Raw genomic sequence first — 27,435 nt, 5'->3', positions numbered from 1 at the left:
TTTGTGAATAAATCGATTTGTACCAGCATCTGCAGTTATTTTCTTATACGGTTTGTAATAGATGTCGGTCACTAGCCTGTCTCCTGTGATGGAGATGGCAAGATCCAGAAAGGGTAGGGAGATGTCAGAGATGGTCCAAGTATATGCTGTCTGACCCGCTGAGTTACTCCAGCATTTTGTGATACCTAAGATGTTAAACATGATAGCTCTCTGATGGAAGGCAAAGCTGGAATTGAGAATTTTATTTTAAAATACAAATACACTATATTGGTGTGAGGTGTATGTTTTGTCTTGTGCTGGTATCAAGTAACAGCAGAAATGACTTCCTGTATGGTCTAGGACATGAACAATGGGATGGTGGTGGATGAGAGTGGGGATATATTCTGAGAAAAGCAGCAAGAATGATACCCATTTCTAGAGAGTAAGTTATAAGGTAAGAAATGAAGGGGGAATTTCAAACACACTCAATTATTCAATGATTCATATTCTAAGTCAGGAAATGAACATTCTATTCTGAAATTTAAATTTAAAACGTGTCAAAAGTCTTCAATGATAAATATTAGATAATGTTAGATCAAATTTGTACGGGTAAGGATATTAACAGCTTTAATAAACAATGGAATATAAGCTGAACAGAACAATAAAAGGACATGATTTTGTTAGCCAAGTGAACTTAAACCATCCGCTCTTTTGTCAACTAGAGGAAAAACAAGTTATTTCAATTTTAATTCATTCCTTGCAGGTTTTTATTATAAAATTCCAGTTGTGGTACAATTTATTTGTCAACATCACACGATATACATATTTAACTCTAGTGTTGCCACATTATAACCAGCAATTAAATCTTGATTTCAGCAAGAATCCTGATAGTTCTATATACATTAATTAAAATGTCACAGATTTTCTGTTGACATCATGCGTTCAGTTTTCATTAACCTACTCAAGTTTGATCCAGCAGCTGTCTTTTCAGCAAGAATTCAATATGTGTAACTAAGACAAAACAAAAATTCAAACGGAGTGCAGACTGTAATATCCCACGAGTCATCTAGGTAGTTTTTTCATGACCTCAGCACTAAGTCTCAAGTAGGCATTGGCCTATAGCACAAAAGAAAAACTGTTAGGATATTTTTTTTAAAAGACATAAAGTGCTGGAGTAACTCAGTGGATCAGGCAACATCTTTGGAAAACACGGGCAGGTGACGTTTCAGACTGAAGAAGAGTCCCGACCCGAAACGTCACCTATCCATGTCCTCCAGAGATGCTCCCTGAACCGCTGAGTTACTCAAGCACTTTGTCTTTTTTGTTTATAAACCAGCATCTGCAGTCCCTTGTTTTTATATTAGGATAATTTATCTGATCATTTTAGGGAACTGTTGAGTAGTAATGCTTATTCCTTCTTGAAATGAAAAACGTAAAATGTTATATAGCTGCACATAATCACAGACCATGTCTATAGTAAGTGAATACATTGATGTCAACAGCTAGGGGGCAAAGTAGTTGCTAACTAAATCATGTTACTGGTTGTAGTACAGAAACACATTTCTGCCACAAAGAAAACATTTCAAAAATTAACTTCTAGCAATCATTTGTCACAGTCATCAATTAAAAACACCATTACTTTAAGTCATGTCCGCCAATGCATTTCCCCATTAATAATTCAGGATCTATTTTTGTTTCTCCAATTGACAAGCAGTACTTTAAAAAAAATCATAAGTAACAATGCAGAGAATGATGAGAATGTTACGATCAAATCACTGCCTGGTGACTATAAACTCACCCTAAAACATTATCAGATCGTTCAGACATAACCAACAAAAAAAAACCAGAACCGGAAGTTAGATGAGTTATGCAATGCTAAAAACATACTACAACATTATGTTACGTGTGGAGTTTCTGTTGGCACTGATTATAAGGAGAAATTAGAATATTAAAATGTTTGAGCCAAAATGCAACATACCTCGGGACTGCCTGGATGAGATACAACAATAGGTTGACCTTTATCGGACATTTCTCTTATATTCATATGTAGTGGAATATCACCTATAAAAAGACAAATCAGATGTTTCATCTTTCTGGTCATGCTGTAACATAAATCTTTAGCGTAATTTATTATTGTCACATGTACCGAGGTACAATGAAATGCTTTATGTTGCGTGCTATTCAGACAGCAGAAAGACTATACAAGATTACAATCAAGCCGTCCTCAATGCACAGATACAGGATAAAGAGTATAATATTTAGTTCAAGATAAAGTCCAATTAAAGATAGTTCAAGGGTCTCCACTGAGGTAGATGGGAGGTCAGGACTGCGTCCAGTTGGTGATAGGATGATTCAGTTGGCCGTTAACAGCCAGGGGAAAAACTGCCCCTGAATCTGGAGGTGTGCGTTTTCAAACTTCTGTGCCTCTTGCCTCATGGGAGGGGGGAGAAGAGGGATTAGTCCTTGATAATGCTGGCGGCCTTGCCGAAGATAAAAATAAGATTATGTTGTATGGTATATCTATAAAATCATAACTATTTTAAAGTTATTAATTTCCCTCCTGGGATAAATAAAGTTCTATCGTATCGTAAGCACACATCATACCTCAGTCAATTTATTAAAAATATCTTTAATTCTGCTCCGTACCTAGAACATCTAGTTTACGTTTTGCTGCCAGCTCTTTTGCTCCGTCAGCCCCAAAGATGTGAGTCTCATGTTTACATTTGGGACACCGGAAGACACTCATGTTTTGAACAATACCAAGAACCTGCCAAAAGAAAGAGGTGCTTATTTTCAGTTTTAGAGATATAGCGCGGAAACAGGCCCATTGGCCCATTGAGTTTGTGCCGACCAGCGATCCCCGTACACTAACACTATCCCACACATTAGAAACAAATCACAATTTTTTTAAACCAAAGCCAATCAACCTACAAACTTACACGTCTTTGGAGTGTGGGAGGAAACCGGAGCATGTGGGGGAAAGCCCACGCGGTCACGGGAAGTACATACAAACTCCATACAGACAGCACCCGTGGACAGGTTCGAACTGGCGCTGTAAGACAGCAACTCTACTGCTGTGCCACCATGCCATCCCTAAATGTGCTAAATATATATGACATTGAAGTACATTAAGACTAATTCAATGAAGGTTATAATGCTGCTTGAAATACAGTTGCCACTTTATATTCATTTATGAAATGGGTTTTATATTAGAAACCAAAAATAAAATTGATCAACTGATTATTCACAGCCATGACACACTTTAGTAATGATTCAGGGTTCAAATTTAATTTGGACTCGTGGGATGAAGAGCTTCTATGTCAGTAGTCCCACGTTAAGTAAACTTGTGTAACTTCAATCCCAACCCGTGTTCAGTTTGCATAGTTTCAATATTCTGATGGCCATATGTACCCATTCTTTTGATTCCAATTGCTAAGAATTAATCAATGTTTTGGTCTCCAAAGCTGAGACTATGTCTGTAACTGCTACCATTAATTTCACAGTTCCTTACCCAGAACACCTCAATTGTTCTACTTTAAGGCCTTAATGCCTCTTATGATCCCGATAGTAACAGGTTCAATCAGTACTTCCTTCCTCGGGGATTTTGGTCCACAAAACTTTATCAATAACACGTTTCTTCATGGTGTTATTATCTGAAGAAGTAGGTAATTTCCCATTTCTAACTACATTTTCTAAAGGCAAATTATTCTTTGCTATTAGAAAGCAAAATCTCTTTATCAATACCCAACCTCAAATTCTATTTTTAACTGCTAGATATTAAATAACCATAGAGTAAAATATAGCACAACAGACCCTTTGCCCGTCTATGCTAGTCTAATTTGCTGTTTTGCCCATATCCCCCTAAATCTTTCCTATCCACATACCTGTCCAATTCATGCTATAATACTATAATTTATTCTTAGATCTCCAATTTATTTTTAAATCATGAACCTAAACAAGACATAACTTCTATAAATTTTACTTACAGGAACATTAACTTTTTGAAACATGTTTGCTGCTCGCTCTGCATCCAACAAAGCAATGTCCTGGGGAGTAGAAACAATAACAGCTCCTAAAGGCAAGTGCAGTAAGTTCCATTAAAGTCCCATTTCCCTTGGAACCACATGAAAACATCCTGGGAAGTGTGTAAAATGAACTTTCAATTATGAAGTTATAAATGCCACAATGCTGAAACTGTGAAATATAAAACTGCAATTGCAAGAAATCAGAAATAAAAGGGAACGTTAAAATTATTCAGCACATCAGGCAGCATTGTTGAAAGTTAAAAAATGCTTATATTTAATACAGGCTGATAATCCTTTATCAGGACTGGCCAGTTCAGATACAACGAAGGGAGGTGGTTGTGTGAAATTATGGTATTCACTGTTGCGGACTTAAAATTGTCCAGTTGTACGATGAAATACTATTCCCCCTAAAATTACACCAGGCTTCAAGAACCTCCCTCAGGCAATGGCATCATAACTTATGAAAGTTTCTCTTGGTTCCTGCCCGATCACATTTTTCCTTTATTTTCTGCACAGGTCCACATTCCCTGCAATTTAGTGCTGATTCTAACATTTCCGAGTTTACATGGCCATTAAGCATTGCTTGCACCTGCTTTATTAAAAAAAAGCTTACCCTTTGACCTGGTGACAATAGCAATTCTTCATTATTGACTTGCTATGTTCAGCGATGCTTATTAAGATGCGATGGAGTGTGGAAACCAGATTATCTAGTCAAATATTATATATATTTTTTCCTGTTCTTTTTGCAGTGCCTCAAAGCCAGATCTGTGGTGCTGGACCACAGGGTCTGTTGTTGTGCTGTCTTACTCTATGATGTCATTTAATATCTGTAGCAGTTAAAAATAGAATTTGAGGTTGGGGTTTGGGAGCGTTTCTGCTTTCTAATAGCAAAGAATAAAACGCCACATATCATAAGCCTTAATTTTAATACAAATTTTAGAATTTTATAATTGGCAATGAGAAGAAAATAATTACAACAGGGGAAAAATAATAAATTATTGAGATGTAAAGCATGTGCAGCCCTTTTCCGTTATATTAAAATATATTGCATAAAAATTTCCAGCCTCATATTTTCAATTTCCAGCTAACAATATTCTAATTTACACATAAAATTACTTTGCAATAAGAAAAATATCTGCACCATACAAAACCAGAGGTCAAACAAAAAATGTTTTCTCGAAAAGGTACTTTAAATATTCTGTCAGTGTGCCCTTGTGTGGCTCACCCGTTACACAGAAGACCCCCAAAGAAAAAACCCATTAACGTCAAGAGTGCAAGTTATCAGCATGATTACTTTGATATACCATTAATAGGTTTGTACTACAAAGAGACTACATATGCCTACCTGAAATAGGTATGTTCTGAGAGATGGAAAGTTGCACATCCCCTGTGCCTGGTGGCATATCTATGACAAGGTAATCCAACTGGCCCCACTCAACCTACAATATAGAAAATAACAATAGCAAGGCAGTCTGAGAATTTGTTTTAAGACTTTAGAGATACAGTGTGGCCCTTCAATCCACTGAGTCTGGATCGACCAGTGATCACCGCATACACTAGCACTATCCTACACATTAGGGACAATATACAATTTCCAGAAGTCAATTGACCTACAAACCTGCACGTCTTTGGAGTGTGGGAGGAAACTGGAGCACCTGGAGAAAACTCACGCAGTCACAGGGAGAACATGTAGCACCCGTGGTCAGGATCAAAACAGGGTCACTGGTGCTGTGAGGTAGCAACTCTACCATGGCGCTACAATTCTTAAATTGAAGATCTAAGAATAAATTATAATATTATAGTATGAATTGGACAGGTATGTGGATAGCAAAGATTTTGGGGAATATGGGCCAAACAGCAAATTAGACAAGCATAGACAGGCAAAGGGTCTGTTGTGCTATATTTTACTCTATGGTTATTTAATATCTAGCAGTTAAAAATAGAATTTGAGATTGGGTATTGATAAAGAGTTTTTGCTTTCTAATAGCAAAGAATAATTTGCCTTTAGAAAATGTAGTTAGAAATGGGAAATTACCTACTTCTTCAGATAATACCACCATGAAGAAACGTGTTATTGATAAAGTTTCGTGGACCAAAATCCCCGAGGAAGGAAGTACTGATTGAATCTGTTACAATGAATCGCCACCCTGCAACTTGATAAATGTTTGATTTCTGAAAGTGCAAATTAAATCAATAATATGTCTGCAAATTGTAACTAACGCAAAGTCTGAAAATTTATGGTCTAGAGAAAATAAGTAAACAAACAAAGAATAAACAAATAAAAACAATTACAAAATCTGTTCAGACATTGAGAGCAAGGAGAAATCAGTAACTCAAAGATCATGTAAATATCTATGTTTACTACTATCTATGAGCAAATTTGAAAACATTGAATGAGAGGTCGTGCAATTTTTCTAACAAGCCATTTTGGAAATTCGCAAGAACTCAGAGCTATTTCGAATCATAAACATCTTGTATTATTTGGTTCAACGCACAAGCTGGAAAATTAAATATTACAAACATTCCAATAAATGTAAAAGAGCTGCTGTACTACAGATTGATTGGTATCTAGGGAATATGTTCATCCTTATTATATGGAAGCAAGGTCAAAGCTGCTTGGTGGTTAGGCATCATTTCTGCTGTCCAGGTGAGGACCAGGGAGTTAATTAAGAGGGGGGAAAAAAGGGCATGAAAGAAAGCTTGCGGGGAATATAAAAACTGACTCTAAAAGCTTCTTTAGATAGGTAAAAGGAAAAGCTTAGTGAAGACAAATACATCCCTTACAATCATAGACAGGTGAAATTATAATGGGAAACAAGGCAATGGCAGTACAGTTAAACGAGTACTTTGGTTCTGTCTTCACTAAGGAAGACACAAACAATCTCCCAGAAATGCTAGGGGACTGAGGATCTAGTGGGAGGGAGGAACTGAAGGGAATCCACATTAGTCAGGAAATAGTGTTAGGTAAACTGTTGGGACTGATGGTCTGCATCCCAGAGTATTCAAGGAGGTTGCCCTAGAAATCATGGATGCATTGGTGAACATTTTCCAATGTTCTCTCGACTCTGGATCAGTTCCTGTGCCCTGGAGGGTAGCCAATGTAACCCAACTTTTTAAGAAAGGAGGGAGAGAGAAAACGGGGAATTATAGACCAGTTAGCCTGACATCGATGGTAGAAAAGATGCTTGAGTCGATTGTTAAAGATGTTATAGCAGCACATTTGGAATGCAGTGACAGGATCAGTCAAAGTCAGCATGGATTTATGACGGGGAAATCATGCTTGACTAATCTTCTGGAATTTTCAGGTAGCGACTAGTGGGGTGCTGCAAGGCTCGGTGCTGGGACTACAGTTATTTACAATATATATTAACGATTTAGACGAGGGAATTAAATGTGACATCTCCAAGTTTGCGGATGACACACAAAGCTGGGTGGCAGTGTGAGCTGCAATGAGGTTGCAGGGTGACTTTAATAGGTTGGGTGAGTGGGCAGATGCATGGAAGATGCAGTATAATGTGGATAAATGTGAGGTTATCCACTTTGGTGGCAAGAACACGAAGGCAGATTGTTATCTGCATAGTGTCAGGTTAGGAAAAGGGGAAGTGCAACGAGACCTGGGTGTGCTTGTACATCAGTCACTGAAAGTAAGCATGCAGGTACAACAGGCTGTGAAGAAAGCTAATGGCATGTTGGCCTTCATTGCGAAAGGATTTGAGTTTACTGCAGTTGTACAGGGCCCTGGTGAAGCCGCTCCTGGAGTATTGTGTGCAATTTTGGTCTCCTAATTTGAGGAAGGACATTATTACTATTGAGGGAGTGCAGTGTAGGTTCACCAGGTTAATTCCCGGGATGGCGGGACTGACATATGATGAAAGAATGGGTCGACTGGGCTTGTATTCAATGGAATTTAGAAGAATGAGAGGGGATCTTATAGAAACATATAAAATTCTTAAAGGATTGGACAGGCTAGATGCAGGAAAAATGTTCCCCATGTCCAGAACCAGGGTCACCGTTTAAGAATAAGGGGATCATTCCGGAATGAGATGAGGAAAAGCTTCTTCACCCAGAGAGTTGTGAATCTGTGGAATTCTCTGCCACAGAAGGCGGTGGAGGCCAATTCACTGAATATTTTCAATAGAGTTAGATTTAGTTCTGGGGGCTAAAGGAATCAAGGAATATGGGGAAAAAGCAGGGACGGGGTACTGATTTTAGATGATTAGCAAATTGAATGGTGGTGGTGACTCGAGGGGCCGAATGGCCTATTCCTGCACCTATTTTTCTATGTTTCTATTATTTTAATATGTTAAAAAAAAATGTTTCTCACTTGTCTCAACAGCTTTTCTATTGCTGACATCACCATGAGACCTCGCCAAACAATTGGTGCCTTTTCCTCTACCAGAAATCCCATTGACATGCTGCCAAGAGAAGACAAGCACAAATTCAAAATGTACTTAATAGCACTGATAGAAAATGTATTTTACTTGGAAATACACTCCTACAAGGAAGATGGGGTATCATTGAATGTAAAATGCTTACCAATTAATTCCGTAATTTACCAACGGTATCATCAAGTTGCCTTTTAAAGGGAAAAAGTACGACGATAATTTTATATACAGAATATTCATCGTAAACCACATCTATAACCCTATCCGCAAAATGCAAATGTATGTTCACAGCAATCTCAATACATTATGCAAGGAAGATGTGAACACATATTTGCCGAGCACAAAGGCCTTGGAGCAGGGTGTCCCTTACCACATCAAGGTGCTCCAAATTCAAATTAAAAACTCAGCATAAACTTCAAGATAAGACAGAAAGTGGTGGAGTAACTCAGTGGATCAGGCAGCATCTCCAGAGAACATGGATAGGTGACGTTTTGGTTCGGAACCCTTCTTCAGACTGATTGTGGTGGTGAGGGAGGGTGCATGGGGGGAAGAAAGCTGAAAGAGAGGAGGGGCAGGATAGCAAGTGATGTGTTGAGATGGGGGGGGGGGGGGGGGTGGGTCGACAGATGGTTGGACAAAACAAAAGACGAAAAGACCAAAGATATGAGATAAGGATAAAAGAATTGTGAAGCAAGAGTAAGGAATATACAGTGCACCATAATGGTTGGGACAAAGACCCATCATTTATTTATTTGTCTCTGTACTCCACAATTTGAGATTTGTAATAGAAAAATTCACATGTGGTTAAAGTGTACATTGTCAGATTTTAATAAAGGCCATCTTTATACATTTTGCTTTCACCATGTAGAAATTACAGCTGCGCTTATACATAGTCCATGCTGATTTTTTTTTGCTCGTGACAGAAATATTTATGTCAATGGTAACTAGGTCAGAAACGTCTACATATTGTGTATTGTAGTTCACATGTATGAATTTGGCAAGTAAAGGGGTAGCAAAGTTCTTTTTTTTCCGGCATCTAGTAAAAAAGAAAACCAAAACATTTAGTTTGGTTTTGCTATGGTTCTTATCCTTTTTAATAACATTGTTTTTTGATGTTCATTCCATCGTACACCACAGAACTTTGTACAGTATGTAGAATGTTTAAGTTGAAGTTAAGAAACTTACTGTCTGTTAAAGCTGGGTTTCCTTTCAAGTTCATCATGCGTGGGATAGAAGGACCATACACATCTGCATCCAGCAGCCCCACATGCTTGAGGGATTAAAAACATACTGAATTGGTGTATAATTCGAGTCAACATTCTTGGATATATTCAACTCTAATGCCAATACAACCAAGGGCAGTTTTGAAAACAAAATTGTTAATTCCTCAAAAGATACAATTAATTATGGAATACAACACTCCTATCAGTAATACCAAGAATGCCCTTGATTCTCATGGCGTCATGCCCAAATATATGCATAACCCCTTCTTTTAGATATTTACTTTTTCCTGAATGTTTCTATTTTTAAGGTTTGTAATGGTTTTGTTTAAATTTTCTCTGATGTGGCACGTAGGCATCAGGCTGTTATATACCCCAACTTCATGGGCAATGGTGCTTATACCCTCATTCACTCAGCAAGATGCTTCTATGGTAAAACTTGTACAGGTGCAAATAAGGCAAAAACTTCTAATTCTGAGTCTGGCAACGTGGTCATGAACCCTGGAAGTTGCAGTTCGACTTAGTCCTCAATAACAGCCCATTCTCATGTCCCACATTATGTTTGAAAATGACAGGGTTTACCAGTCTTGTAAATACATTTTGCTACAACAAAATTTAGAAATTGTTTTTAAATACACGTTACAGTATGGTGTCAATTTCCACACAAATATTTCACCTTACACAATGCTTCAACAAAATTGTACATTTAAAGGAAAATCCACCTACTGATTCATAGGCTGCTAATCCCAGAGCCAGATTCACTGAAATTCAGATAGACATATATTAGATTTCTATAAGAGAGTTGTATATCAGAATTTCAAATAAACACAAGCCGGGCAGCTTGGGATTTTTTCAGTTGCAAAACAACGAGCATTATCCCCAACACCACACTCCCTTTCTGTTCCCCACTTAAGAGGAAAAGAAAAATCTTATGGCCAATAAACCTCAAGTGCCTCTTTACTATTTTATTTTGCCCTTTTTACAAGTGATGACAGAATCAGAGCTTCTGTGTAAATATGTAAGAAGAAGAAACCTGACAAGGACGATGCTACAATTCATGCTTCGTATCTGGAATAAAGGAATAAAGATAGAGCTCTTAAGGATAGTGGAGTCAGGGGGTACGGGGAGAAGGCAGGAACGGGGTACTGATTGAGAATGATCAGCCATGATCACATTGAATGGCGGTGTTGGCTCGAAGGGCCGAATGGCCTACTCCTGCACCTATTGTCTATTGTCTAAATCACAGTTCTATTTACCCTCAATTCTGTGAGCTTCAGAATTGTGGCCGTTGTTATTAAAGGTCTGTTCATCAAACCAATGGAAACATTGATTTCATTTATGCCGACAGCTTTAAGTTGTTGACATGTTCTGAAGTGCTTCAGATGTAAAAATTAAAAAAATTGATGGATATTAACTTTTGAGATTGTTTGTTTTATCTATAGCACAGGTCATTGCCATTGCAGCTTTAAAAAATAAGCTTGAGGCAATAATTAATTTTTGATTTTTGCACTTCAAATACAGCCATGTTTACTGTTACTACAAAATATTTCAAAATTAAATCTACAGCAAGAAGAATGCTATTCCCCTACAAAATTATGAAATTCATAAACTTTAGACTAAAAACGTTAACATTCAGTAAACATTATACCTGCAGTGGTTGACTTTCCAACACCTCCTTTCCCTGAAGCTACAACAATAACCTGTTTTACTCCAGGAATCGCTTTTTGCTTTGGGACTCCCCGAGCCATCAATTGTTTTTGTCTCTCTTGTAATGATTCAGGAGTAGATCTTGAAGACTTAAAACAATACAAACACAAATAGGAGAATGCAAAAACAAAGGTGAAATATCAGGAATCCTGGAAATCTAACAAAAAGCAGACATTGCCGGAAATACTCAGCTGGTTATGCAGCATTTGTTGAGAAATAACAATAACTTTTCATTGGAACTGGGTAAGTTCTGCTGAAGTGTCACGTTTTACCTGGCATGTCAATTTGTTTCAGATATTCTCTGACCTACTCCCGCTGAATGTACATCACACAGAAGCCACAGACAATGTTTAATCTAGAATGTATTGCACGGCAGTGTGCAATGACCAGTCAACTGTATTGTGTGAAAAAACATCAGCTGTGGGAACTCAGCAGATCAGGCAGCATCTCTAGAGGATATGGATACATGCCGTTCTGCATCATAACTCTTCTTCAGCTGATTGTAGTAGGGGAGAGAAAGCCTGACGAGTGGTGGATACAGTTCACAAGTTATTGGAGTAGAATTAGGTCATTCGGCCCATCAAGTCTACTCTGCCATTCAATCATGGCTGACCTCTGCCTCCTAATCCCATTTTCTTGCCTTCTCCCCATAACCCTTGACACCTGTTTTAATCAAGAATTTATCCATCTCTGCCTTAAAAATATCCACTGACTTGGCCTCCACAGCCATCTGTGGTAATGAGTTCCACAGATTAACTACCCTCTGATTAAAGAAATTCCTTCTAAAAGAGCGCCCTTTAATTCTGAGGCTATGACCTCTAGTCCTAGACTCTCCCACCAGTGGAAACGTCCTTTCCATATCCACTCTATCTATGCCTTTCATTATTCCACAAGTTTCAATGAGGTCCCCCCTCAACCTTCTAGACTCCAGCGAGTACAGGTCCAGTGCTGTAAAAACGCTCATCATATGCTAACCCACTCATTCCTGGAATCATTCTTGTAAACCTCCTCTGGACCCTCTCCAGAGCCAGCACATTCTTCCTCAGATATGGGGAGCAAATTTGCTCACAGTACTCCAAATGCGGCCTGACTAGCACCTTATAGAGCCTCAGCATTACATCTCTGTTTTTGTCTTCCAGTCCTCTAGCATTGAATTTGCCTTCCTCACTACTGATTTGACTTCCAAATTAACTTTTTGGTAATCCTGCACCAGCACTCCCAAGTCCCTTTGCACCTCCTATTTCTGGATTCTCTCTCCATTTAGAAAATAATCTTTATTCTTATTACCAAAATGCATGACTCCACACTTTACTATACTGAATTTCATCTGCCACTTCTCTGCCCACTCTCCTAATGTGTCCACGTCCTTCTGCAGAGTCCTTGTTTCCTCTACACTACCTGCCCCTCCACCTATTTTAGCATCATCTGCAAACTTGGCCGCAGAGCCTTCAATCCCCTTATCCAAATCATTAATATATAACGTGAAGAGAAGCGGCCCCAGCACCGACCTTTGCGGAACTTCACTAGACACTGGCAGCCAACCTGAAAAAGCGCCTTTTATTGCAACTCTTTGCCTTCTGCCATCCATCCAGCCAACCCGCTATCCATGCTAGTATCTTTTCTTTAATACCATGGGCTCTCATCTTCCCTAGCAGCCTGACATGCCACACCTTATCAAAGGCAGCTGAGAGGGGTTTTTGATTAACAGATGAATGGACAAAGGGCAGAGATGAAAAGAAAAAAGGTTATGAGATAAGGAGGGAAGAGGCATGAAATATGAAGCCAAAGGAAGGAATATAGGTGGAAGGGGGCAGAGGCGGAAGGGCAAAGATAAAAATGACTGTGCATCCAAAGGGGGCCCAGGGAAGAGAGCAGAGAAAGGTGGGGGGTTGTTTGTAGGGGTGTGCTGTTAGCTAAAATTGGAGAATTCAATGCTCATACCATTGGGTTGTAAGCTAACCAAGCAGAATATGAAGTGCTATTCCTCCAGGTTGCGTGTGGCCTCACTCTGACAAAGGAGGCTCAGGACATAAAGGTCAGAGTATGGGAATGGAAATGGTAGTCAAAATGATTGTCAACCAGAAGATCTAGCAGGCCTTGGTGAACTGAGCGCAAGTGTTTGGCAAAATGGTCACTGGGTCTATGCTTTGTCTGGCTGATGTAAAGGAGACCACATTACGGCACCAGATGTAGTTGGTAGATGAGGTTAGAGGAGATGCACGTGCACCTCAGTCTCACCTGAATGGACTGCTGGGGTTCCCGGATGGGTGTGAGGGAGAAGGTATCAGGACAGGTATCACATTTTCTACAGTTGCAGTTCAGTTTAGTTTAGTTTATTGTCACGTGTACTGAGGTACAGTGAAAAGCTTTTGTTGCGTGCTAACCAGTCAGTGGAAGGATGATACACGATTACAATCGACCCATTTACAGTGTGTAGATACATGATAAGGGAATAAAAAGGAGATAACAAGGTGAATGTGCAAATTCCACAGACAGCAGCGGGGATTAGGATTGAACCTGGAACCATCAGTGCTATGAGGCAACAGCTCTACTAAGTGCATTGTACCATCCACTCCTTCTAAGAGTCAGACAGCACAGAAACAGGCCCTTCGGCCCAATTTACCCATGCTGACCAAGATGCCCCATCTATGCTAGTCCCCCTGCCTGCTTTTGACCCATATTCCCCTATCTATGTGTCTTTCCAAATGTCTTTAAATGTTGTTATAGTACCTGCCTCGACTACCTCCTCTGGCAGCTCATTCCATATACCCACCACCCTGTGTGTGAAAATTGTCTTGTGGTCAATGATTCCATAATCTTTAAAAGACTGTCTATTCCTGATAGTACGACTGTGAGATATTAGGGCAGCTCTGGCTCTGTATTATTATCTGAATGGTGTCAAGTTAGGAACTATTATCTGAATGGTGTCAAGTTAGGAACAGGGGGCGTACAACGAGATCTGGGTGTCCTAGTGCATCAGTCACTGAAAGGAAGCATGCAGGTACAGCAGGCAATGAAGAAAGCCAATGGAATGTTGGCCTTCATAACAAGAGGAGTTGAGTATAGGAGCAAAGAGGTCCTTCTGCAGTTGTACAGGGCCCTAGTGAGACCGCACCTGGAGTACTGTGTGCAGTTTTGGTCTCCAAATTTGAGGAAGGATATTCTTGCTATTGAGGGCGTGCAGCGTAGGTTTACAAGGTTAATTCCCGGAATGGCGGGACTGTCATATGTTGAAAGACTGGAGCAACTAGGCTTGTATACACTGGAATTTAGAAGGATGAGAAGGGATCTTATCGAAACGTATACGATTATTAAGGGGTTGGACACGTTAGAGGCAGGAAACATGTTCCCAATGTTGGGGGAGTCCAGAACAAGGGGCCACAGTTTAAGGGGTAGGCCATTTAGAACTGAGATGAGGAAAAACTTTTTCAGTCAGAGAGTTGTGAATCTGTGGAATTCTCTGCCTCAGAAGGCAGTGGAGGCCAATTCTCTGAATGCATTCAAGAGAGAGCTAGATAGAGCTCTTAAGGATAGCGGAGTCAGGGGGTATGGGGAGAAAGCAGGAACGGGGTACTGATTGAGAATGATCAGCCATGATCACATTGAATGGCGGTGCTGGCTCGAAGGGCCGAATGGCCTCCTCCTGCACCTATTGTCTATAGTACCTCTGAACTGAATCCAAAGCCAGTCCAGATGGAACAGATGAATGATCCCTCTGTTGCTGTTAAATTCCTGCATCAAATTAGTTTGGCTAATTACAACTTTGGGATTGCCTCACAATGTAACAGGGGAAGTTTTGCAGGGGAAAGTGCCAGGGGAGGGGGTGATGTGGGTGGGAAGTGATGAGTGTATAGGAGTTGCAGAGGGAGCGGTCTCTGCAGAAGCTGAAAGGGGCGAAGATGTGACTGGTGGGTCACGTTGGAGGTGGCAGAACTGTTATATCTGTCGTTCCCGGTGTCTAAATTAATTTCGTTTATTGTCAGGTGTACCGAGGTTACTGTGAAAAGCTTTTTGTTGCGCGCTACATCCTGTCAGGGGAAAGACTATATATGCATACATGATTGCGCTCAAGCTGCCCGCCCACGTGTAGCGGCACACCCGGTTCGCCGCTACGAGCAAATAAGACTGCACTGACAACTTGAGAAACTTTGTCGGCGCCAGAAATGAGGGGACTCTTTGTGTACTGCCTGGGTGAAGTTAACTGTATGCTTTTACCGGACTGTATGCAAAAACAAAGAATTTCACATAAAGTATCAACCTGGAGCTGGGAGTCATCTAACACAGGTGACTGTGAACTGTTTGCGTGCTACTGTATGTTTCATTTTTTTCCTTAGTACCTAATCAGATGTACAGCACTTTGGTCAACGTGGGTTGTTTTTAAATGTGCTATACAAATAAAATTGACTTGACTGTGAAGCTCATTTAAACATAGCAGCTCAGTTGCTGATCTGCGCTCTCGGACTCAGTGAACGGCAGGACACAGCACATAAGATAGACACAAAATGCTGGAGTAACTCAGCGGGACAGGCAGCATCTCTGGAGAGAAGGAATGGGTGACGTTTCGGGTCGAGACCCTTCTTCAGACACAGGTCGACCCGGCCGATGGACAGGCAGAGGGTGCACTCACCCACAAGCGCGCCGCCATCGCTGCCAAGGCCGCGCTCGTCCTGACGCCACGGCTCCCGGCTCCGCACAGCAGCGCCATCCTCCCACCGACAGAAGATCTACACGGACATCGACGCTTGGGCTTTAACCGGGCAAATGATAAGCGTCGTGCATCAGACGTCGACCTCTTGCTTCAGCCTTGGAGACGGGCGAACGACGCTTGTCTGACCGAGAACAGTGAAAGGGAGGGAGCAAGATGGCCACTGTGGAGCTCGGCCGTGCGACCTGCTGTGCCCGCGCATCGCGATCGTGCCCGCGACCTGTGCCGGTGCTCGTGCTCGTGCGCGCGGCGGCAGGAAACGGAGGTGACGCCCGCATCTACCCATGGATCTCAGAGGGGGCAAATTTGAAGGGGGCCTTTGGCGTGAAGCGCTCGTTTGGAGCCGCAGGTCGGGCGGGCGGGGGAATGGGAAGGGGATGGGGCAGACCCGCTTGCGTTCTCTCTCTCCTTGTCTTTGAGTCGGGGCCGGCCCCCAGAGCGGGACGGGGCCGCTGGTGAGGGAAGCGGTGCCGGTGCCGCCGCCGCCGTGGGGGGGTCGCCGGGCGCCAGGCTCCCAATGATGTCCGAGGCGAGGTCAGAGCGCGGCGCCCTGTGGTCGGACGCCGAGACCCTGGCGCTGATCGCCGTGTGGAGCGAGGAGAACGTGCAGACGGCCCTGGACGAGCAGTTGAGGAACAGCCACGTCTTTAAGTTCATCTCGTCGCAGCTGCTGGACCAGGGTTACATCCGCACGCCAGAGCAGTGCCGCATCCGCATCAAGGGGCTGAAGAGGAAATACACGCTGGCCAAGGACAGCATCAGGCGCGGCTGCAGCGCCAGCGGCAGGAAGATCTGCCGCTTCTACGAACAGCTGGACGCGGTGCTCGGCTCCCGGGTCACCAACGACAAAGCGGTCGCCACGGACGTGATGGCGACGCCCGGCGACCCGCAGGATATCAAAGAGGAGCAGAGTAGCCCGCACTCCGACTCGAGTCAAAGGGTTGAATGTCGCAATGGCCATTGTTCCTCCGAGGAGCCCGAGCACCCGAGGGCAGAGAGCAGCAACAGGCAATTTGAGCCTCAGCCCTCGACCAGTGCTTTCTGTAGTAAGAAGTTTAATTTACTATATCTTTCAGCAAAAAGTTATTGTGAGTTCATTACGGACGCTAAAAGTCACTGGGAATTATCGGAATGCCCTGATCCCAGCTGTTGGATACGTTGCAACTTGGTAACGAAATGAAACTTTTACACGGGCAAGTGAAAATTATGTTCCCAGTGAAACGCTTATCTCAGTGAAAAGTTTATCTCCCCAAAACACCATGTAATCTCGGCCAATTCGTTTAGAATTGATAGACATAAATGCTGGAGCAACTCCGTGGGTTAGGCAGCATCTCTGGAGAAATGGGATAGGTGACATTTCGGAGCCCTTTGTGTCCTTTAAATGAATGTTTCTTAGTGTTTTGAAACATCGAAACGTCACCCATCTATTTTCTCCAAGGATGCTACCTGACCCTCTGAGTTCCTCCAGCGTTTCGTTTTACATTTTGTGAGATTTAACTCGTATAGTCTTGACTTCGGTCTTGTCGATACTGAAAAGATTTTGCCGAGCGAGGTGGTGTATTTGTGGCTGTATTATTTCAGTGGCGGTCCAGCATTCTCATTAATACAGATGTAATGGCAGTTTCTATACCTTCTCAAAGTCCATCTTTGATAGCCATTACTGCTTGGGGATGGAATGGAGGTATCGCTTACGCACACACCGCACTCTGAAATAACAAAAACGAATCTTCCAAACGCTGTTTCTTGATTCACTTCGTGATGTTGGTGATGTTGCTGTACGTCAAGTTTTGTGGTTAGATTCATTTTTATTGCGATTGCCATTGTGTAGCATCTCAGTAGTATAAATGTTCCCGCTACTGGATGTTTATGATTTGCTGCGGACAGTTTCATTGTTTACAGAGTACTTTGTGAAACCAATGGATACAACAACCATCACACATCCCAGCCAATGATTTGCCAATGGAGACATTCAAGCATTTGAGCCATTGTAGAGAAGAAACCCGAGGGGTATTCCTAATGGATCAGTGATCTGAGCTCTGAAAATGGTTGAAACGGTCATTTGAGCCCAATAAGAAGACAGCTGAAAGGATAAATATAGAAACGGGGACACAAGATACTGGAGTAACTCAGCGGGTCAGACAGCATCTTTGGAGAAAAGGAATAGGTGATGTTTAGGGTCGAGACCCTTCTTCAGACTCGAGGACGTGCAGGTGCTGGTTTACACAAAAGGACATGAAGTGCAGGAGTAACTCAGCGTGTCAGGCAGCGTCTCTGGATAACATGGTGACATTTGGGGTCGGGACCCTTGAAGTTACTCGAGCAACTTGCTGAGTTACTCCAATTGTGTCCTTTTAGCTGAAAGGATAATATGACTGAGGTAATTAAGTTTGAATGTTCCTTTAATTTGCTGTTTGATTCCATTTGTTTTAACTTAATAAACATGAATTTTAAATGCGATTATTCCCTTTTCAATATGTCGATTAGGATTCGGGCTGGTGTTACCAAAGCTCATTGCAATCATTGTAAAACTAATATGTTACAATGTGTCATAATTAGAGCCGAGATTCATACATTCAATTTGTTGAATGATCTTCCTTCTATGGAAATTTTATTTTGGAACAAAATGCTGAAAATACTCAGTAGGTCATGCAACATATGTGGAAAGAGAAACAGAGTTAGCATTTGAGATTTGAGACTCATTGTTCGAATGTTGTCTCGGAATGCTAAGTGTCCCTGGCAATTTCTGTTTTTATATCAGATTGCTACCATTTACAAATTTTCTGATTTTCAAATAGAAAGTAAAAGAATTATCTTGGCCTTTATTCCGGGAGTTTGCAATATTAGGCTATTTTTAGATTGAGTACACACATGAGTGTGAGTCTAATGCCATTATGTACATATATTGGATAAATACGTGCTGTTTTCTCAAGCAACCCATTTTATCTTTCTTTGTCCAAACATTGTCTGAAGCAACTGAAGATCCTGGTTAATTTTTTATTCAGTATTGTGAGTTTGGTATTGGTACCTGTATAAAGATACTAACAATACAAATAAGGGGAAAAACTCTAAAGGTTAATTTGTTTAGCAAGACTTACTAGATTACACAATATATTTGCACTATGTCATAAACATGAAGGCCTATCATTATATTGCCACTTGTGTGTTGGGAAAATTTATTGACTACTAGACCAAATGGATCCGTTGGGCCCAAACCACTCCTGCATTGATGCAGCACCCTCTCCTCCCCCACTCCCTCCTCCAACATTCCCCTCTCCCCCACTCCCCTCCACTTCCTCCCTCCCTCCCCATCTCCCTCCCGGGAGCAACCCGCCTCCCGGCCCGGGCGGCCGCCATTGGAGCGGGGGTGGGGGGGGAGGGGAAAGAGTCCTATCCCGTCCCGGTGTGGGGATGTTCAGTGGTAGACGGCGGCGGCTCTCCCACTGTTGCTGAACCGTTGGACTCTGGGTGGTGTGGGGAAGGCGCTGAGCCAGCCGGGCGGAAGAGGGGGGGACGGGGGAGCCGCGGGCAGGCCTCGGCCTCCACCAACGCCCAGCCTCACTGCTGCTGCCGTCTTTCCCCTTGGCCCACCTCAGGCTCGCGGTTACCCGGTCACATCCAGGCTCCAGCTGCTTCCCCCGGCACCAGGCCTGGCTCTCCCGCCCCCAAGGGACAGGCAGCCGAGCACTGTTCAATGGTCCCCAACTGCGCAGGCACGGACGCGTTTGTTCTGTGCACACGCGGACGCGGTGGGCATCTTACGTAAGTACCAGATCAACGGAGCCCCAACTGCGCATGTGCATTTTTAAAAACGTTAAAATGTGAATAACTTAAAAAATATAACCGATTTCAATGAAACATCTTCCATGGGACGACAGCGAGTAAGGTGGGCCTAAAATTGTCGCGCTCTCGTGTACCTTTTTGGCTGTAGTTCAGGAACAAGTGAACAAACGAGAGTTTTAGTATATAGATGGTATTTTTAATCTCCGACCATCTTGCTTCTACCTGCAAATTGACATTCGTGATGGGGTTTTGATAATTTTTTATTTGAGATATATCACTTCTATTTTGTTGGTGTATGTTGTTTGACCAGTGAATATAAAGGTGTCTCTGTGTGAATTGATTTTATGTTTGTCCTGTTAACTGCAACCAGTGTATTTAATGGGGAATATGTAGAATTACAATAATTTCATGATTTTGATTGAGGCCAGTATGCTCACCTGCTTTTGTTATTGCCAATAAAATCAATCAAGAAAGCAGAATTTTACAATGAGCTAGTGTGAGAAAATAATTGCAGATGGTGTTACACATCGAAGGTATTTATTCTCCTGAAAAGTCGCCCATTCCTTCTCTCCTGAGATGCTGCCTGACCTGCTGAGTTACTCCAACATTTTGTGAATAAATGCTCTTGATATCTAATCAGTTGTTCTCAAAGAACTTCATGTCAGAAATAAGTATTCTCACTGATGATTATACTGTGTGTCATTATTAATTCCTCACAAAACTGAATTCTGTGATGAGCCTCTGCACCATCTGCAAGGCGCAAGTCAAGAGTGTTGTGGAATGCTCTCAGAGCTGGTACAACTGAAATGAGCCCGTGGCCCCCTTTTGTGATATTCCATTCTCTGATCTGAGAATGGGCAAAGCTTTTCTTAGACGGTCCTTTTGTCTTCCTTGTAATGGGCCAGTTCATGGTTGATCAGGCTTCCTTCCCTGTGATGTTTGCATGACCCTACTTGCCTTTTGTGGTTTTCTGAGATAGATTGACCTGCAGGTTTGAACTCTGCAATCATGCCGCCAGGCATGGCAGGCTCAGGCAGTGAAAAATCCTTGAGTAGCAGATATTACAGCAAGCTTTCAGAACGCCCTAATGGCTTTTTTGACAGCTTGCTCCTTTACAGGCTTTCGAACTGTTTTTATAACTCTCCGATAATCAAAGCATGTAATAACTGCTTAAATACCTGTAGTCTTAAGTAATGTAAAGTTGAAAAATACAATCGGTTCCCCTCTGTTAGAACTTGCCTCACTCTCAACAACTATTTCAACTTCTCCCACTTTCTTCGGGTTAAAGGTATAGCTGTGGACACTTGCGTGGGTCCCAGCTATGCCTGCCTTTTTGTTGGTAATATCAAACAGTCCTTGTTCTCAACGTACACTGGCACCATCCCCCAACTGTTTCTCAGCTGCACTGATGACTGCGTCACAGCTGCCTCCTGCACCCATGCAGAATTCATTAATTTCATCAACTTTACCACTAACATTCACTTGGTCCATCTCTGACAGTTTTCTCCCCTTTCTCATCTGCCACTTCATCACAGGGGATAATCTAACGTCTACTATAAACCCACAGGCTCCCACAGTGAACAGGACTACATCTCCTCCCACCCTACCTAGTGCAAAGATGCCATCTCCCACCCTCAATTTCCACGTTACTGCCACATCTGCTCCCAAGTTCAGGCTTTCCACTCTGCGACATCCGAGATGTCCTCTTTCTTTAGTAAATGTGGTTGCTTCACTGGTCCTTCCCTTTCACCCCACCAGCCTCCACATCCACATATCATTCTCCAACATTTCTATCACCTCCAATTTGATCCCACCGCTAGCCCCATCTTCCCATCCTCATCCCTTTCCTCAGAGGTCATTCTCTGTTATTTCTCCCTCCTAAATTCACCCCCTCTCTGTTCCTGTGTCTCCTCCCTCACATCCATCCAGGGACTCCAGCAGCCACCTCTCTCCTCCCTTTCAACCTAGGCGCCCCGTCCTCTTCCACCCTTTTGCCTTCTTCTGACCATATTTCACGTCTCTCCTTTCATCTCAAAACCATCATCTTTTGTCATAATTTCATCTTTGTCCATCCATCTGTAAATCAAACCCCTCTCACCTGTATCCACCTATCACTTGCTTAGCTTTGTCCCGACCCACCTTTCTACCAGCTTACTCCCCTCTTCTATAGTCAGTCTGAAGAAAGGTCCCAACCTGCAATATTGCCTATCCATGTCCTTCAGTGATGCTGCCTGATCTGCCGAATGGCACCAGCACCTTGTATCTTTTCCAATTCAAACAAACAGGCTGACTTAATTTTGACTGTGGCATCAAAATGTCAGTTCAATAGTTAATTCCAACAGCACTATGGATAAAACTAGATAATATTTGATGAATGTGTCCACTTGCTATTGTCATCCCCTGGAATTTTGTAGATTTCCTTTGTTCAATTTTTTTGGTTGTTTAGATCTGGTGTGGCACGTCTCAAACATGCTGTGTATTTTTATTTCTTAGCATCCCGTATCCGGCGAATGCATTCATCTCTACCATTCACACCTCAGCCGAAGAAAGCAAAGAAGCACTCACTGGAGGACATAATGGACGGCATGATGGAGAAGTTCATCCGCTACAGCGAAGCTGCCGATGAAAAATTTCTCCGTTACATGGAGGCATCAGAGGAACGGTTTGCTCGTCTTGAGCAGCTCCGTATGGAAATGGAGGAAAGGATGAGACAAAGCGATAGAGAACATGAAGCACGTGTTCTCTTTATGCTGGGACAAATGATGGGCCATAATATGGCTGACTTTCCTTCCACATCCACAGCTCCTGAAGGTGAAATAACTGAAAGGAAAGTATTTTAGGCCACTGTTCAACTTTCTTTAAAACAAAGTTGTATCTTTGTAGCACATTTTTATTTTATACAGTATCTTTTCCAACATGACTGAATACAGGTTCACAACCAAAATATTTTTAAATAAATTTGCATGTCGAATGTTCCCAACAAGTTTATTTGGAGAAATAGCTCAACTTTAAACTATATTTTTCAGGAGTGTATATTTAGTGCAAAATTCAACTTTTCAACTATCATGGTGTCGGAAGGAAATTGTTGTAGCAGGCAGTTAGCACAAGAGTTTTATTTTATGTATTTGAATAGGTACACTATTTAAGTATTTTAAAAATTGTGTTGGGTGAGGGACAGCACTGTGGATATCAAAATGATCCAGAGTAATCTATCCAAACATTATGAAGGAGAACATTTTGCATCGTCCAGTGCTGTTCTGCCCTCTTTCTCCCTTTTATTTCAAAGCACTAATAGAGTTAATTGCTGTAGCATTTCAGGTCTTTCATTCCGTTGGTTTCTCGTAATAATTATCTTAGCATATATGCACTTGCCAATGGTTCAGTACATGGAAATCTTACAATTTTTAAATATGGTCAGCGTTTCATATCGAGACATATGGTTCCTTGGCAAAATTTATTCCTGATACCATGAACTGTGTGATTGGGTGAATGTTTCTTCATGTGTCTACAAACATTGTCTGATTTTGTTGTTGTTGTTGTTGTTGTCATTCCAGAAAGGCTTGTGTGGCCTTAAGACGATCCTTCCCCTTTCCTGTCTCGAAGAGCATGTGCTCCAATGATAATGTTCACTATCATTACCTTAATGGAGAAGCCAATCTTCTGTACCAGGGCATTAGATATTCGATTCTATTTTATAAAAATGTGATTTTTTTTAATCATTGAAGGCAGTTTTTATTTGGTAATGTTTTATATGATGTAAGAACGATTAATTCTAACCTTACGGTAGTCACAAAAGATGTGTATGTGATTAGTGATGCGTGTATTTCTATATTGATCATTCTGAAATTAAATGTAGCTAACGTTGCTATAAGCAAGAATTTAATAACTCCCAGGTAGTTTTGGGTAATAATTTAATTATCCAAATAAAAACAAATACATTTGTTTGGAGTGCACATTGGACATACACATGCATTACTTGACAAGTCAGTTGTTCCTTAGTTCTGTTTTGAGTATTTGCATGTAAACTGTTTTATCCAAATTAAATTGTTCATAATTGGAATTCTATGGGCCTTTAAATGTAATTGGCGGCTGGTGATTTTGCATTCGGGCATTGTAACTGGCTCAGTTAATCGTGAGTTACGTCAAAGGCTAATTATCATTTTAACTCGCCATTAATGTAATTAGATTAAGGTGTTGAATATGATTAAACTGAAAGATGATAACTGGTTATTGGTATCGGGTGAAATTACAGTGTTTCTTCTTGCACACTGATTCTTGGTTATCATTGTGTGCTTTGCCTTGGCAGAAACGAATGTTAAAAATGTTTTATACTGGTAGGTACTGAAAAGCACACATGTTAATAAAGATTTGATTTGAAGTTGTATGACACCACTTTTGTTACTATAATTTCAAGTTATTTGGTATTTTTGGTTGGTGTTTTTTTTAAACCCAGAAGTACTGCTATATCACAGAAAATGTAAAGTGAAGATTATCTGTTCAATAACTTTGACCATGGAAATGGAGGATTAACCTTTTGCCATTAAAGAATGTCTATTTTTAGTGGAAACGCAGCTACCGTTGCATCTACTTAAGATAAAAATTAAATGGATGCGATCTGGAGTATGAATTCTGACTGTAACCAGTTACAGTTTGGTGAATTAATGTCCCTTTGAATGGGTTGGGTTCATAATGTATTTGCGTTTTTAAACAATTGAATTGGATGATTTATCCATAAATTGTAAATAGATTTCTTTCCGATGGGAAAAGAATCAATTCTCTTTCATCTTGAAGTATTTTTATAATTTTATATTGTAGAATTGACTGTTACTTAAGTAAAATAAAACATGAATGTGAAAATGTTTTAGTGTGATCTCCGTCCATTTTCAAAATGTAGAGGTGATGATAAGGATTAAACGGCAATAAATAAAGGAAGGAAATTATTTTAATTTAAATTTACCTTGGTTTATCTTAGAATAAATAAAGAAAATGATTTGTGTAGTATTTTCCATGCAAGTATTATCAGAATGGAGAAATATAGACTATTTCCAAATATTAAGTTCTGTTATCTGTCAATAGTAAAATGTTCCTTTGTGTGTTATTGGGGTTCCTCTAATTCTATCTTTCTTGGGTGTCATTTGTTCTGACTTCTTCAGTTTTGCTCTGCAGCAGAGAAAACATTTTTTGACTTGGATGTAGCCTGATTCCAATTCCCTGAAATTACTATTTAGAAAGATTTGCAGATTAAAAAAAAAAAAGCTGTCTTCCCAACTATTTTCTTTGTCTTTACCTTGTCCCTCCCCCTCCACCCACCTGCATCTCCTGCTCTCTTCCCTCATCTCTTTCAACCTATCAGTCACTGGCTATTTCCCAACTCCTACCCTCCATCTCCCCTACCCAGCTCCATCTGCCCATCACCTGCACCACCCCTCCTCGTCTGGTGCTACATATCCCCTTGAGTCCATTTTAATCTAGATTTACAATAGATATTCGATTGACGGCAGCAGCAGTATGGTTATTCTTTTTCCTGCTTTTGTTGTTCCTTCTCAAGGAGCCATAGATAACCCATCCGAGTATGGTTCTCACACCAAACGGTCCATCTCCTTGACTGGTAACAACCTTTCTAGGTTCTAATGCATTCAAAGCAATCGTTCCGATAAGTAGGTCGATATCAGAATTTATTTTAGGTATCTTGACATCTTTCAAGTAAGGCCATTTTTTCCAAGTCTTCTTGCTTAGGTATATTTGGATGAGAAACGGGCATAGTCTCATGTGTAAACACATCAGATATATTTGTATAACATTGTCTTCTTCCAGACTAGATATTTCCATACTTGTGATATGATAACTATCGTAGCATTTCTGATCATTTATGGTATTCAAGAGAAGCTTAATCTTTTCTCCTGTGATGTCCAGCCTTCTCATCAAGCTTTCTGTGCAAAAGGTAGCTGAACTTCCACTGTCCAAAAATGCATATGTTTGCAACACTGTATTCCCCTTGTTGCTCCTTACCTTTACTGGTAAGATGGAGAAAACACAGGTTTCTACCCCGGCTCCAATATATACATTTATCTGAGGTGAGGCAACAACATCACTCGTAGCTGGCTTCTCCTTTTGTTCCATTTGTTCCGGCTTCTCGTCCGTATTCTTCTGTTCAGTGTGAAGTAATTCAGGATGATCTTGTTTGCATATATTACCAGTTATCTGACTCCTGCAGTCTTTAACCATGTGTCCTTTCTTCAAATATCCATAACAGATTCCCTTCTCCTTCAAGTCAATTTTTTCTTTATATTCCTTCTTGAATTTTCGACACCATCTTATAGTGTGACCAACTTCATTACATGGGCGGCACGATAGCGCAGCGGTAGAGTTGCTGCTTTACAGCGAATGCAGCGCCGGAGACTCAGGTTCGATCCTGACTACGGGTGCTGCACTGTAAGGAGTTTGTACGTTCTCCCCGTGACCTGCGTGGGTTTTCTCCGAGATCTTCGGTTTCCTCCCACACTCCAAAGACGTACAGGTATGTAGGTTAATTGGCTGGGTAAATGTAAAAATTGTCCCTAGTGGGTGTAGGATAGTGTTAATGTACGGGGATCGTTGGGCGGCACGGACTTGGTGGGCCGAAAAGGCCTGTTTCCGGCTGTATATATATGATATGATATGATATATGATGACAAACAAAACCCTTGTGGCTTAATGGTAGATGCATCTCTTCATACCGTCCTTCGTTTCTACGGGTATTACGGCAGCAGCAAAACTGCTTTCCTTAGGTCCTGATCTTCCCTTAGTAAAGGTAGAGCCTTTGACAGTTGCTGGTTTAGGGTCTTGAATATTCCCATGGCGTAGGTTTGACATTAGCAGTAATTCTCTTTCCATTAAATTCACCAGGTCAGGAAGCATAGCCTCTCTTTCATCAACTTCCTGTATCAGGCCTGCTTTATCTCTCCACTTTTCTCTAAGCCTAAAGGGCAGTTTTAGAATGATAGCCTTCATATTACTAACAACATTAATTTCTTCCATGTGGTTGTTATTTCTCATCGAGTTACAACAACCCCTAAGAAATATCGCAAACTCGTGCAAAGCCTTCACATCTTCCACCTTGATAACTGACCAAGAAAAGGCATCCCTCGTGTATGCATTAGCAATCTAAAGGTCTTTCTGCAGTTGTACAGGGCCCTAGTGAGACTGCACCTGGAGTACTGTGTGCCGTTTTGGTCTCCAAATTTGAGGAAGGATATTCTTGCTATTGAGGGCGTGCAGCGTAGGTTCACTAGGTTAATTCCCGGAATGGCGGGAATGTCGTATGTTGAAAGACTGGAGCGACTAGGCTTGTATACACTGGAATTTAGAAGGATGAGAGGGGATCTTATTGAAACATATAAGATTATTAAGGGGTTGGACACGTTAGAGGCAGGAAACATGTTCCCAATGTTCGGGGAGTCCAGAACCAGGGCCACAGTTTAAGAATAAGGGGCAGGCCATTTAGAACGGAGATGAGGAAAAACCTTTTCAGTCAGAGAGTTGTAAATCTGTGGAATTCTCTGCCTCAGAAAGCAGTGGAGGCCAATTCTCTGAATGCTTTCAAGAGAGAGCATTCTTAAGGAGCTCTTAAGAATAGCTGAGTCAGGGGGTATGGG

The 27,435-nt window shown here is 41.4% G+C and overlaps 2 protein-coding genes across 4 annotated transcripts; one reads left to right on the top strand and one right to left on the bottom strand.

Moving 5' to 3' along the window:
- Window positions 1-661: 661 nt before the first annotated feature.
- nubpl (nucleotide binding protein-like) lies at window positions 662-16,220 on the bottom strand. 3 transcript variants are annotated; one of them, XM_078406465.1, is made up of 11 exons: window positions 15,944-16,220; window positions 11,258-11,405; window positions 10,336-10,370; window positions 9,575-9,659; window positions 8,541-8,580; window positions 8,329-8,419; window positions 5,350-5,443; window positions 3,966-4,051; window positions 2,626-2,746; window positions 1,958-2,040; window positions 664-1,095 (listed from the first exon to the last, which is right to left on the bottom strand). In XM_078406465.1, exons 1-11 carry the CDS (start codon window positions 16,019-16,021, stop codon window positions 1,042-1,044), a joined length of 915 nt encoding a protein of 304 aa, XP_078262591.1. In that variant the 5' UTR covers window positions 16,022-16,220; the 3' UTR covers window positions 664-1,041. The 3 variants fall into 3 exon arrangements, with proteins under 3 accessions (XP_078262592.1, XP_078262591.1, XP_078262593.1); XM_078406466.1 differs by lacking the exons at window positions 3,966-4,051; window positions 5,350-5,443 and having other exon boundaries at window positions 662-1,095; XM_078406467.1 differs by lacking the exons at window positions 10,336-10,370; window positions 15,944-16,220 and having other exon boundaries at window positions 11,258-11,381.
- Window positions 16,221-16,408: 188 nt separating this feature from the next.
- On the top strand, window positions 16,409-24,712 carry LOC144597632 (uncharacterized). The gene is made up of 2 exons (XM_078407144.1): window positions 16,409-17,067; window positions 22,295-24,712. The coding sequence occupies exons 1-2, from the start codon at window positions 16,539-16,541 to the stop codon at window positions 22,639-22,641; spliced, it is 876 nt and encodes a 291-aa protein (XP_078263270.1). The 5' UTR covers window positions 16,409-16,538; the 3' UTR covers window positions 22,642-24,712.
- The last annotated feature ends 2,723 nt before the right edge of the window (window positions 24,713-27,435 follow it).

This window comes from Rhinoraja longicauda, chromosome 10 (genome assembly GCF_053455715.1).
Source record: "Rhinoraja longicauda isolate Sanriku21f chromosome 10, sRhiLon1.1, whole genome shotgun sequence".
NCBI classification, from domain to species: domain Eukaryota; kingdom Metazoa; phylum Chordata; class Chondrichthyes; order Rajiformes; family Arhynchobatidae; genus Rhinoraja; species Rhinoraja longicauda.
This window is presented reverse-complemented; position numbering and strand designations above follow the sequence as displayed.